Source organism: Panthera leo, chromosome C1 (genome assembly GCF_018350215.1).
Source record: "Panthera leo isolate Ple1 chromosome C1, P.leo_Ple1_pat1.1, whole genome shotgun sequence".
Classification (NCBI taxonomy): Eukaryota; Metazoa; Chordata; class Mammalia; order Carnivora; family Felidae; genus Panthera; species Panthera leo.
In genome coordinates this window covers 209610661-209624438 of record NC_056686.1, presented here as the reverse complement: position 1 = coordinate 209624438, position 13778 = coordinate 209610661, and the positions used below count along the sequence as shown (strand labels likewise).

The 13778-nt window shown below is 42.3% G+C and overlaps 1 protein-coding gene across 1 annotated transcript in view; it reads left to right on the top strand.

The window, feature by feature from the left end:
- Positions 1-10439, top strand: part of LOC122226738 (SPHK1 interactor, AKAP domain containing) — a 160283-nt gene extending 149844 nt beyond the window's left edge. The window contains exons 10-12 of the mRNA XM_042950391.1: positions 1470-1522; positions 1613-1797; positions 8569-10439. Coding sequence (XP_042806325.1) covers positions 1470-1522; positions 1613-1797; positions 8569-8712 — 382 coding nt within the window. The 3' untranslated portion in view covers positions 8713-10439. The remainder of the gene's footprint in view (positions 1-1469; positions 1523-1612; positions 1798-8568) is intronic.
- The last annotated feature ends 3339 nt before the right edge of the window (positions 10440-13778 follow it).

Genomic DNA, 13778 nt, shown 5'->3' with positions numbered 1-13778 from the left:
AAAAATAAAAGTGAACTACAAGACTAACAGTGCTCCCTGATCTCCTTTCTCAGTTGCTCTCTATAGCTAAATCATTTTTGCTTCACTATGTAATCAGGTGTCTGGCCTGTGGGAGTATGGTTCAGCGATTGACGGTCGCCGTGCACCCTTTGTTCCATAGAGCCATTAGTCGCAAGTAGAGATGAACATACACGTTAGCTTGGGTTTGCTTTGTTTTTTTAAGGTAGGACCCAAATAAAAACAAACAAACAAAAAATTACTTTGGGGTAAATTTATTTTTTGTCTTTCAGGAAGCATTTGTTTAGCTACCCTTTTCCATCTTCCCCTAGGGTTTGAGCCTAGGACCCCGCAGATTATATGCTCTCAGGGAAAACCAAAATAACCACCACCCATATCCGTGTCTGGCCGCTCCACGATAGCAGAAACTGTCTTATCATATTTCACTTAGATCACTTGCAGAGACGTAGAAGAGAATCTAGACCCTTGGGAAATTGGCCGTGCTTCTAGAAGTAATTCTGTAAGCATGGCAGAACACCCAAACTTTCTCTCAACATCAGGAATACAGTGGGATTTACAGCCAGCAAATCTTAGCAGGAATAGAAAATATAAGAGAGAATACTGTCTCATAAAAACACACATTTTTAGGAGCTGCTATAGTCTAATTGCTAGACTGTACAAAAATATAAGACACCACAGTCTTTGCAAGATGGCCACCTCCTTTCAACTGTTGAGCTATATGCTCTCATTTTGGAAGCACTTACTGAATCCTACCATTATATCAAGGCTTCCTAACAAGCACTCGCTGTATGAAAACACCTCAAACATTGACCATGACTTTAATGAAATACTTTGGTTTTATCTCTAGTTCTTTATCACCTCCAGCCTCCTTCATCCTTCTGCTAGAAAGAAAAAGAAAATTTTCAATTTTAATTGAGATATTTCATTGTACAACTCAATTTCTGCAGCCCATTGGTTGTTTTATCCCTTATTTCAGACTAAAATGCAGATTTGTTGCCATCATAGTTTAGGGAAAAAATCATCATATCAGGATGGATGATATAGGGACCTTTAAATAACAAGTCAAATACAGAAGAAAGATACATCCCCAAATCAGATCTAGTAGCCTACAAGATATTTCCTTGACTGTTCAAACTGATGAAGGTTTGTGGAAGGGAAGTTGAGGAGAATAGATGGATGCATTTCTTCCGGTCTCCGCCACCAATTATCCCCACTAAAACTAGACATTTAATCTGGCCTTTTTTTTAGGGCCAGGGTATTGATTGCAGACCCAATAATCCTACATAAGAGCCACATTGATATTTCCCCAGTATTACTCCACTCTATGAAAACAATGGATCTAGAACGAATTTCAGAAGCTTGTAGATTGATACGACCCATTGCCTCATCATCCATTTGCAGCTTACCCTTTCTAAACATTACCAACCATATACTGTTGTTTTCTCCCAAAGTGAATTAGTAGAAGAAAAGGAGACTCTTAAAGGACAGTCAGAAAACGTAGAGGGTAAGCCACATTCCCATAATTTTGACACACAATTTGCCTGTGATCTCCCCGTGGAAAACATCGTAAGACTGAGGTTTTGTCTGTGTTCAGAAGGCGCGTCTGGAGTGCAGGTGGGAGCGGCCAGCCCCCAGGGGAGCCTGCTGGTGATCAACTTTGACCTGGAGCCAGAGTGCCCTGACGCTGAGCTTCGAGCCACTCTGCAGTGGATAGCAGCCTCTGAACTTGGGATCCCCACCATCTACTTTAAGAAATCTCAGGAAAACAGAATCGAAAAGGTACCATGTCGTGTGTTTGGATGTGAAAAAAGCTTCGTGGTTTTGTCACTGCTGGAAACTCAGTAACTTCCCAGTCAACTCACTTACATTTTGAATGATTTGCTCTTGACTTTTCACCTTAAAATTGTGGCTAGAACTTTGAAAGCTTCCACCTGCATAAAATCACAATAACTGTTTCTTTGACCCTCAGTTTGTCTCGGCTCGTTGGTGGCAGCGAGAAAGTGAATTGAGGAGCTGGGAACTCTTCCAGACTCTGGCTTTTTGATTGTTCCTTGGTTTGTTTGCTCTGTTTTGATGGTTCCTTGCTCTGGAACCAACCTCCTCATAACACTCATTTAAATCAAGGGTAGAAGGGAAAGACCTGATATTTATAAGAAACTAAAGTGAGGCCACATTGATATTTAAAACAGACTGTGGCATGATGTCAAGAAGAAGCATGTTTAAGTCCCTACTGAACAGGTTTGCATTAGACAGCCTTTCTCATGATCATTCTCCACCTACCAGCAGTATAAAGTCAGGGAATAGATCCTTTGCCAACCTCAACATTAATAGCAACTGTCACTCTAACTCCCTATCTTTGAGACTGCCCACTAACTGCTGTAGAATCCCAATGATTAAGACTGACGCACAAATTCATCTGCCAATGTCTTCAAGCTCGATTTGCCCGCGATTTAAAAGTACGCCCCTTCTGCAAATGTTCACATTAAGAATAATGTTGCTCTATTCGTTTTCTAGTGCTGTGTCATCAACTGCCACACATTTACTAGCTTAGAACAATGATTCCCAGCCCTGTTGCCGGAAGTTTGGGTAAATTCTACTCGGCTCTGTGCTTAGGGACTTGCAAGGCAGAAAGCAAGATGGCAGCCTGATTGAGCGCTTGCCTGAACACTGTGGGGAAAAACAAGCTTCCAAGGGTTTTCAGGTGGTTGTCCTAATTCAGGCCCTCGTGGCCGTGGGACTGACACCCTGTTTCTTTGCGGGACCACCTCTAGAAGCTGCGGCATTCCTTGTCATGTGGACCCCTTCATGTTCTCATACAGTCAGTCCCTTACTTCTGCCACCAGAGAAAACTCTCTGCTTTGAAAGGGCTTGTGCAAGTAGGTTAGGTTCACCCGATAGTCTCCCTTTTGATTAACTCAAAACTAACTAAAGAATCTTTTTTGCCATGTACAATAACATAATAAGGGCGTAATTATCTCATCCTACGTACTGAGGATTAGGGCAGAAATCTTGGGAGCCGTTTTACGATCCTGCTTATCACTGCCACGGTGCATTTTTGAATGTCTTATTGTCCCAAAGTACCTCCACGTATTCATTAAACTTGTTTCTCAACAAGCCTGGGAGAAGAGCCAAATGGCTATTACTGTCGCTTTTTAATGGACAAGTCAGGATTCAGAGAGGCTGGCCCATGAAAAAGGATGGTAAAGGTGACTCAGCCTAGTCCTGGAAACCTCTCAATAGTGTGTCTCTCTCAAGCTCAATGATCTTGGAGTTACAATCTGGATTTTCTCTTTAATGTGCAATTGCATTTTAATTCTCACTGTCAAAATCTAGCAGCTTGAAATGAAAGATCCTTGATCATCTTGCCCATGTACATGGTAATAAGAACAGCTTCCCCAAACACCAGCCAGTGGGACTGGCCACTGGAAAAACTGCAGAGACCTAATTTATACTGGCCCCTCCCACATCAGCCTCTCTCTCCAGCCAGTAATTTATATTTTTCTTCATGCCCAGGACTTTCGACCATTCCGTGCCATCTGAATTTTGTCATACCTCTGTTGGCAAGGTGATGAGTAGTTCACTACTTAATAGGGTCTCCTTCCATCTTACCTTTCAGCCGGCCCAGTGCAAAGAGTGGAGCAAAAGAACCCCCCACATTGGACCCCTCCCTCTTTCTGTACACCATCCCAAAGACTCCCTGCCATGGGGAGGGGAACAAGAACTTTCTCAGGCGAATGACGTCCTCAAATTCCTGGAAAAATGAAGGACTGGCTGGTTTCCAACTTCCATCTCCAGAGCATTGCTAGGTCCATTTTCAGATGATCTGTTAAGGAAGTAGCTTTTTATCCAATCCACCATTTTGAAGAAATAACACAGGACTCTGTGTGAATACGTGCCTCATAAATCCCCATTAGGTGAAAGGACCAGGGGTGTATCACTAACTTGATTAGTAACTTGATTATGTAAATCAGGCCCTGACTTGACATTTCTTTATCCTCACCAGTTTTCAATCCTCAGAGGGGATGCCTGTCTTTGGTCATAGCTGTTTTTCTGAGAAAATAATCACTCCACGAGTGGTATCAAGAAAAACATGAAGTAATGTTTTACCCATGCAATTTAGCATCAGATCAAGGAGCTTATTTCTAAGGATTGTAATTTTAGGGACGAAATATTCTCATTTTTTTCAGAGTCAGTTAAGGTTCTCTGCAGAGTGGCTTCTCCATAAATGGGCACTGTTTGTTGTTTGAGACCAAACTGGTTAAATAAAGCAAACCCTTACACAAAATTTTTATATCCTTGCTTTTATCAGTGCTGCACTTGAACACTCAAGTGCTGATTCTGACTGTTTTTTTCATTGGTGAAGTAGCTATTTTCCAGGAGTGCGGAAGAGAGATTGTGGCCTCCCGTGGGGCCGTGTCACACAAGGGTAGCACTGCTCCTCCTCAGCTCGGAAAGGGTTAAAGAAACATCTCTGTTAAGTTCAGAAATGTCATTTTTCCCACCATCGCTGGAGTGTTAGATATCATTCACAGATCTACCCTTCAAGCCACCATTTGTGTGAATTCTGATTTTTTTTTAAAAAAAATGAATTTAGTTTCCAATTTTCCCACTTGTGTGTTTCCCACTCAGTGCCCCAGCCTGAAGCTAAAGGGCATAAACTAAAGGGGAGACGATATCATGAGTGAATACCGAAGCAGCTCATGTTTCCCACCATTGACCTTGGAATCAAAGGGCACTTAAAGTCAGCTTATAATGAATTTCAGCCTCGTTTCAACTCAAAAGGCAAATGCCAAACATTTTTGGTGGCCAGTGTAGTGCCACTCCTTTCTGAAAAGTGACACTTTCATTTCAAGCTTTCTCTTTCATGGCATTTTCTCTACGCATTAAAATACTACGTTCACTTGAAAGTTGTGCACTCAGAACATTCATCAACTGTTTATTGAGCATGTACAACATACCAGGCACTGTTCTTGGCTCTGGGAATATAAGGAACAAAGGACACAAAATTCCCTACCCTCATGGAATTTCCATTCTAGTTCAGGAGGGACCCAGAGTAGGGTGAGTGTCAACCAGAGGAGACTCAGGTTATAAAGAGAAATCTATGAGCCAAGTGCACAGAATTATCTGGGACACTTGCTTACAATTCATCTTCTTAGGTCTTTTCTTAGCCCTGATCGCTTTCAGTGGGGCCCAAAAGTATACATTTTTAACAACTTCCCTCAAGTGAAGCCATTTTGATGAGTACCAAAGTTCGAGACCCCCTCCCATAAGAAATAGGCCGAAAGAGTGACAGAATTTGAGTTGGACTTTAACTATCTTAAATTCCAGGGCAAATTTGCTGAGAATCCTAATGCCTAAAGATCTAAAACACTTTAATGTAATTCGCAATGACTGACATCAGTTAAATTTAATCTACTTAATTTAAGATGTAAAAAAATCATGACAGCAATTGTTTTTTTTTTTTAACAAATGACATAAACTGGCCAATTATTTTTCCTTCTGGATCCAAAATATCATTGCTCTCTAGCTCCTTTTCTAAATCCAACGAGCTCCTGTGAGCTAGAGTGGCCTGATGCCTGGCTTCACTGTAAATCAGTGCCTTTCTCATATTTACGCATTTGAGAATTACTTCTTTTTCTTGGAGATGATAAAAAAAAAAAAAAAAACAGAGGAAAAAGGTATATGCACGCCTTCCTAAGAAAGTGAGGGTCATAAGAGAAGTGACCTTGCCCCTAGTTACTCATTCCATTCTACTTGCAAAATGGTAGAAGGGCAGTAAGAAAAAGGAAGGAAAAATAGGGAAGATTTATATACTGTTTTAGTCAGCTCAGACTACCTGAACAAAATGCCATAGACTGAGTGGCTTAAACCAAAAATGTATTGCTCACAGTTCTGGAGGCTGGGAATTGCAACATCAAGGTACCAGCAGATTCCATTCCTGGTGACAGCCCTCTCCCTTCCTATGTTCTCATATGGTAAAGAACGAGCTCTGGTGTCTCTCTTCCCTTTCTTACAGGAGAATAAATCTTACCATAGGAGTCCTGTCCTCATGACCTCATCTAAACCTAATTGTCACCCAAAGGCCCTGCCTCCCAATACCATCACTTTTGGGTTTGGGACTTCAATATATGAATTTGGTGGAGAATGCCAACATTAATGCATAATAGATACTAAGTTTCTTCACTTATAAACATAAGAAATTGGCTTGAACTGAATACTTTCGTCATGGTTCTCTAACTTAGTGTGCACTAGAATTACCTGGGGAGATTTATAGACCCAGATGCTCTGGCCAATTAAATCAGAATCTCCTCTTGGGATGAAGCTCAGACACTGGAGTTTTCTAAAGGTCCCTGGTGGTTCTAGGCCACAGACAAGGCTGATAATCACGACTCTACAGGCCATAATTGCAGGAGTGGTTATAGAAACGAACTCATTTGTACTTCATAAAATGGAATTCTGCCTTGGAGCAAGAGAAGGTAGTTGCTTTCAGAAATCTAAGTTGACTGTTTTTTTTTTTTTTAATCTCACAGTTCGCAACAACTCCCATAGACTCTACCATATAATTTTGTAAACCATTGATCTAATTTAGCAAGTGCACCTGAGAATATGAAAGCCCTCTACGTAATACCCCTCTTCAAGTGAGTCTGTCAATGACACCATCACAGGATATAAGCCATTTTAGTTTCCTAAGACAAAATATTTGCTCAAGGAAATGCCCACTGTGATATGTAGGAAGGGAACCTGATTGTTATGGACTGTGAAGTGGCAGGAAGTGAAAATGTTTGATTTTTGTTTTTCACTGCACTGGAATGAAAAACTCAGCTCCCGGACACCCTAAAGCTGATTCTAAAATTACCAAAGCAATAACATGGACAGGAACAATGAAAGATCTAGGGCCAACTGCTAACCTGAATGTGGACTTAGTGTTTATTTATTTTTGAGAGAGACAGAGTGCGAGCCGGGGAGGGGCAGAGAGAGAGGGAGACACAGAATCCGAAGCAGGCTCCAGGCTCCGAGGTGTCAGCACAGAGCCTGATGCGGGGCTCGAACTCACGGACTGTGGGATCATGACCTGAGCTGAAGTCAGACGCCCAACCGACTGAGCCACCCAGGCGCCCCCTGAACGTGGTTTTAAAAGGCTATAGCAACAAACTGGGAATGTCCTTTTCTGGCCTCTTCACAATCTTAGCTGCATTTTTATTTAGAAATTCCTTTTAGTGAAGGAAGAAAAGAGTGTAGACCTTCTTGTTCGTCAGCCCCACAGATGTTTCAAGGTCTTGATGTCTGAGGTTAAGTCATCACAGCCTCAAGAATAGTCTATATTTAGTCGTGCCAGACCATTTTTAAAGCTGATTTATTGAGATATCAGATTGTATTTAGAAATCATGAAACAGATTCTAGCCTGTGACTACTCCACAAACTACTGGCAGAGTGGCTAGCTGGTGGGGCATCGGTCAGCAACATCCTGTGCTCATCACCACAGTGGCAGATCCTACTTCAGCAAGTCCTAAATAGATGGAAAGAATCTAGTAATTGGGCTTCCAGAAAGGTCTGGGGCCAACAGCCTCCTGGGAAGGGCTTAGCAAATATTGGCATCTGCTCCAGAGCTTTGATTGTCTCTTAGAGCAATGACTCCGAGATAAAAGTTGGGAATGAAATGGTAGCCCAGTGAGCCAGAGTCTACAGGAAGCAAAAAAAGGAACTGAGGCTAATTTTATATTTCTGTGTATTTCATGTTGGCTGCGTCTTTATAAGACATGTTAAGGGAGAGGCGACACCCTCAAGGGATGGGTCTAGCCTAAGGCCATTGGTGACCCCTCGATGGAAATCTTGAAAAGAAGTCACCAACCTATGAGCCTCTCTCAGTGAGATCTCAGAAACTTGATGCTCAAGCCTTCTCTACTGGTAACTCCTACTTTCTAGACTTCCAGTAAGAGCTGGGAAAGTAAGCGCTGGAAAAGTCTGATTAATCAAATCGTGCAAAGACATCCTAGCCTTTCTCCCCTCTTCTCTGATGCCCCAATCTTTCCTTTTCCTTTTACAATGGAAAACCAATGTCTCTTGAAATGTGATGCTGGGGGAGAGGACTATTCAAGACAGAGTGGGGAGCCAATAAGTGACTGTACCCAAAAGGTCAGCACTTGATTTACTTGGCCTAAATGTATACATCCAATGAAAGATTATTTGTAAGACAGAGAGAAGGTCCTGGGAGCTATGCTATACAGTCCTATCACAGAGAGTCCAGCTCAGACCTGGGGAAACTCTTGAAATACCCAAAAGATAGACTCTTGAAAGAAGAATCCCATTTATTTTCCCACAATCAATGGAAGGCAGCTGCTGTGAAGAAGAAAAATCCAGTTCACTTGAAAAAACTCTCTAACAATCGGAATTGTCTAAAAAGAAAATAGACTGTCCTGCAAAATTGTCCCTTGTCACAAGAGATTAAAAAAAAATAGCCCGGAGAGCTGTTGGCTTTGGAAAAAGGGTTGAATGAGATAACTTTGAGGCTCATCTGTGATACATGAGTCCTAATTCTGTGCTTTATTTTAGTTTCTAGATGTCGTGCGGCTGGTTCAGCAGAAGTCTTGGAAAGTGGGAGACATCTTTCACGCGGTTGTTCAGTACTGCAAAATGCATGAGGAGCAGAAGGAGGGGACCCCGAGTCTCTTTGACTGGCTCTTGGGACTGGGATAGGGCAGCAATGCCCTTAGAATATTCCTTCCCTTTTTCCCAGCTTAGATTACAGTGGTTTGCTCGAAATGCTCTAAACCTCCTCAAAACATCCCATCACATTAGCAGAGCTATACAAAATCTGCTGTTCAAGTCTGCTGCAGATCGAATAAATCTGAGGAAAAGCAAAACATAGATCGGTACAAATCAAGGCAACCTGTGAGCGAGTCCAAAAAAAAGCTTTATTAGAACCACTGGAAAAGCAGAAATTTTAATGGGCCCCAAACGAAAAGCTTTTAACTCGGCCCAAACTCCAGGAAAGCTGTACTTAAATATTTTTAATGATATAAAATGACATGTAATGTCTCCAATTATGTGAATCAACTGGAAACAAAGTCACTAGTCAAAATAATATTGTAAACTATGATGTAACTTTTATTTCACTTTTTTGAGCTGATTAAGGGGCTCTCAGCCCAGGTACACACTTAAGATATGGGTGAGAAATTTCCAGAATTTTGATATAAAAGATCTTCACTTTCAGACCATTGTCAGTGGATATTTAAGAGAAATGCAGGAGTCCTAGCGATGTCCTCTGCCCAGGTGATTTCATTTATTCATAGCAGCTCACTGGTAAGTATCTCCTATCCCCCCAATAGTGTCTGCATTCTCAACTAACCAGAAAACTATTGGCGTTCAGTTGAGAGAGAGAAAGACTGAAAATTGTCTCGTTTCCGTCTCTATATTACTTGGGTAACATGATCACAGAATTCTTACCATAAGGGAAAACTTTACTATCAAAAACAAAAGTCTTTTGAGATAAAATCTCCTTGTGTATTCAATTATATAAAATATAAGCATTCCTTTTATTTTTATTGTAAATTATGAAGAGATGATTACCTTAAATAATATATGAGTTAGCTTAGAGGTTCATACAACATGAGAGGATTGTCGTCTTAAGTTGTATCTTGACACTTGAGCTCAGTGGTTTCATCATAAATCCACTGATACTGGTATGGCCGACCTGCTCCCAGGATGATATGGTGATGGGCGCAGGATTTGGCCTAACCCGTTAGGACCGTAGACTCTTCCTGACTCAAACACATTGGCATTTAATTTGGAAAAAAGAAAACCTTATCCCATTGAAGTTTTTCAGTAACAGAGCTTTACTCTTTTGAAAAACCGACGTATCTAACTTCTCCTTGATAAATCCTCTTCCCCTTCAACTAACTGAGGTACGCCGGCTTTTATTTTCTTGACCGGAGAAGGCGTTTATCAAAGATTTCCTTAAATATCTTGCTTTTACTCTATTTTGAAAATTTGTGAAGTGATTTTAAATGTGAACAAGGCCCCAGGCCGTCGGCGCTGGACTTATATGTCATCCACAGCTTGAAATGTCAAGAAAGCCTCCTTGGGAGCCATACCTCCCTCTTCACACATCACAGAATCCTCCCCAGAATTCATTAGGCACTTGTTACATCAATAGTCCCGATTTAAGATATGTGTTCAACTCGTCACATTAACAAAATGTCAAATTGTAAAATGTATCCATTATTTCAGACTGAAAGCTCTTTGTGCTACTGAACGGAAAAGGATATATTTATTTTTTAAACCATCCCAGAATATTGTGCGTAGACTTTTTTGTGCCGGAATGAATGTTTACTTACCCTACAAAGCACAAATACGGGATTGTTACCATGTGATAAAGTTATACATGTTGTACCTAATGTTGCAAACGAATCAATAAATTTTTGTTGCCGAATGGTTGACCATTTTTTTGGGGGGTCCAAAAATCGTTCAGTGCCTCCTAGAAAAAATGGCCCCAGTGTGATTGGATGAAGGTAGATTATCCTTTGGACAAGCTTTCCTGTTCCATTTTCAAACTTTTGAATAAGAAAATGTCCTTTGACTAAATTTGTTAGCATCAGCGATTATCACATAAATCAGCATTTCTCCACCTTTGCACTAATGACATTTGGGGCTGAATACTTCTTTGTTGCAGGGGGCTGTGCTACGCGGTATAGGACGCCTGGCCGATAGCCACTAGATGCCAGTGGACACTTCTTCCCGTCATGACGACCAAAGATGTCTCCCAACATTGCCCAATGTCCCCTGGGTGGTGACATCACCACTAGTTGGGAGCCAGCGATATAAACAGTGTACTGAAGGGGCGGTGTCTGAGGCTCTAGGAGGTGTCAGGGTGGAGGAAGGGGAGCCTGTAACCTCTAGTCCAGGGAATCCCAGCAGGAACTCGAACACCAGGCACCCCCTCCCACTTTCCCAAGGTCCAGGGGCTGCGGCCTTTCCAGGAAGCCTGACGGGTAGCAGAAAGAAGCCCAGGACAAACAAGGCGTGGGGGTAAACTGACCTAGACTCCAGCAAACTAGAGGTAAACTTATCAGGCTTAGAGGTAAATGGATCGGTGCCCTTTGCATTCAGGAAACGCATGCTTAGGATTGGTGCAAATAAGGCCCGGAGACTTCCGAGCACTTTATATCATAATAAGAAGGCATAAGCGTGCTCACATAAAGAATTGGCCAGTCAGCCGGAGGGTAATGTCGGATAAAAACCAACCCTGGGCGGTGGCCAAGGAGAGATTTTATTTGCAAGGATTACAGTAAGAAGGAGAGCGGGGTTGTTGCAACCCCAGGGGGACAGCGGTTATGGTAACAGTGAGAGTGTTCCAGCCGTGAGACCTGCCAGGTGTCTCAACGTGAAACAAAAAGGGGTTGTCTTTTATAGTGAGAATAAGCGAGAAAGGGGCCAGGTGTGGAGGGTGGGATGGACGAGCCCACCCAGCAGACATGGTGTGATGGGACAGTAGGGGACAGCCCGTTGTGTCCTGAGCTCAGCCTGACCTCAGGAGGGGCTTCTTGGGAAGGGGTACAAGCAGTTCTCGTCATCACTCATGAGGCAAAGAATGGGCATTTGAAGGTTCCTTGTCTGAGGTACAGAAGGGAGCCTCCAGGAGTGGAAGGCTCAGAGCTTAGCTCCTGGGAACCAGCCACAGGCATGACCTGAAAACAGGCCTCTTTTAGGAATCTGCAAGGGTTTGAGCGACCCGGGCCTCCTGACACCCTTTCCTGTACAAGCAAGTACCACCCCCTGCTTCTAGCACAGTAGGTCGAATACCTGTATTTCCGTGAGGCCATCTGGAGCGTGGGACCACCTCTGACTCATCCATGGGCTCCTCCCCAGTCCCTCCCACAAGGCCTTGTCCCCTGGGAAAGCTAATGGGCCGTGGATAACTTCCGTTTCCAGCTAATGATGTTCAACCACTAATTCTAGAAACACAGTTCTACCGTAATGTTCTTTGCTTACCAGAGAATGCCACCTGGTATATTAAGCTTCTTGAGATTTTTTATGGAATTGCTTTTGGACTTAAGCCTTAAGCAAGTAAAACTTTCTATTTAAAAAAAAAAAAAAAAAAAAAACACCTGTCTTTTATTTTAGCTGCGTAAGAACATTGGATCACAGACCTGAGAATGTTCTTGTGGTATTGGGATGAATTTAAGTGATTTCCAGGACATATCAGCACAACTTGGACGCCAGTCGAGTATAGACAGGTTTGAATACAGTGGACAGGGGAAAAAGTCTGAGCCTCCCTCGCATCAGCAAAATTGTACCCTAAAAAAGCCAACAAAATTGGGACGCCTGGGTGGCTCAGTCGGTTAAGCGGCCGACTTCGGCTCAGGTCATGATCTCGCGGTCCGTGGGTTCAAGCCCCACGTCGGGCTCTGTGCTGACAGCTCAGAGCCTGGAGCATGTTTCAGATTCTGTGTCTCCCTCTTTCTGACCCTCCCCTGTTCATGCTCTGTCTCTCCCTGTCTCAAAAATAAATAAAACGTTAAAAAAAAATTTAAAAAAAAGCCAAAAAAATGTAATCCGCTGGTATTGCTGCAAGAATCCTTTGACCATCTAAATTTTCCGTTTCCTGACATAGTCCCCTTCATAATGCCCCCCCCCCCGCCGCCCTCCTGTTAAAGTCTCATATCCAATTTCACGAGCTTCTTTTCAGTTATCACATCTCCTTTCTATTCCCTTCTGTCCTTCAGAAATGGCCTGTCATTAAATTCTTATCAACAGTTATTTATTTGCCTTTGGAAGATTCTCACTGCTTTGACGAACTCTGCTCCGTTGAACTGCTTTACTGTCTGCTGTCCCTATTTCCAGCCCAGAATGTGACAGAGACTCCAGATTCTATCACGACGCTCTAAGCACCACAGAGCGCAGGTGTAAAGATTGTTTCCTGGCAGATTGTGGGGTCCCTGGGCTGAACACCTGGCCCAAGTCATTTTTTTTTTAATTTTTATTATTGAAGTGTAGTTGACATGCAAGGGTATATTCGTTTCAGAAGCACAACATAGTGATTCGACAATTCTATATATTACTCAGTGACCTCATCTGCCAATTATTTATTTATTTATTTACTTATTTATTTATTTATTTACCTGCCACTTATTATTATTATTGTAATAATACAATATTATTACAGTATTATTGACTATTCCTTATGCTGTAATTCTCATGCCCATGACTACCCTCCACCCCGCCAACCTCCTCTCTGGCAATCACCAGTTCAGTCTCTGTATTTATGAGCCTGTCTCTGCTTGTTTGTTTGGTTTGGTTTGGTTACATCCCGCATAAAAGTGAAGTCAGATAGTGTTTGTCTTTTTCAGTTTGACTTATTTCACTTAGGATAATACCCTCTTGCCCATGCGTGCTGTCACAAAGGGCAAGGTCTCATTCTTTTTAATGGCTGAGTAATAGCCCATCATATATATACCACAATTTCTTTATCCATTCATCTGTCAGTGGACACAGGTTGCTCCCATATCTTGGCTATGATAAATAATACTACCGCGATCAACATAGACTTATGTGCGTCTTTTAGAATTAATGGTTTCATTGTGTGTGTGTGTAAATGCCCAATAGTGGAACTGCTGTATCACATGGCCTTCCTCGTATTAGTTTTTTGAGGACTGTCCATACTGTTTTGCACAGTGGCTGCACCAAGTTGCATTCCCACCAACGGTGCGTGAGGTTGCCCTTTTCACCACATCCTCGCCCACACTTGTTATCGCCTCTTTTTG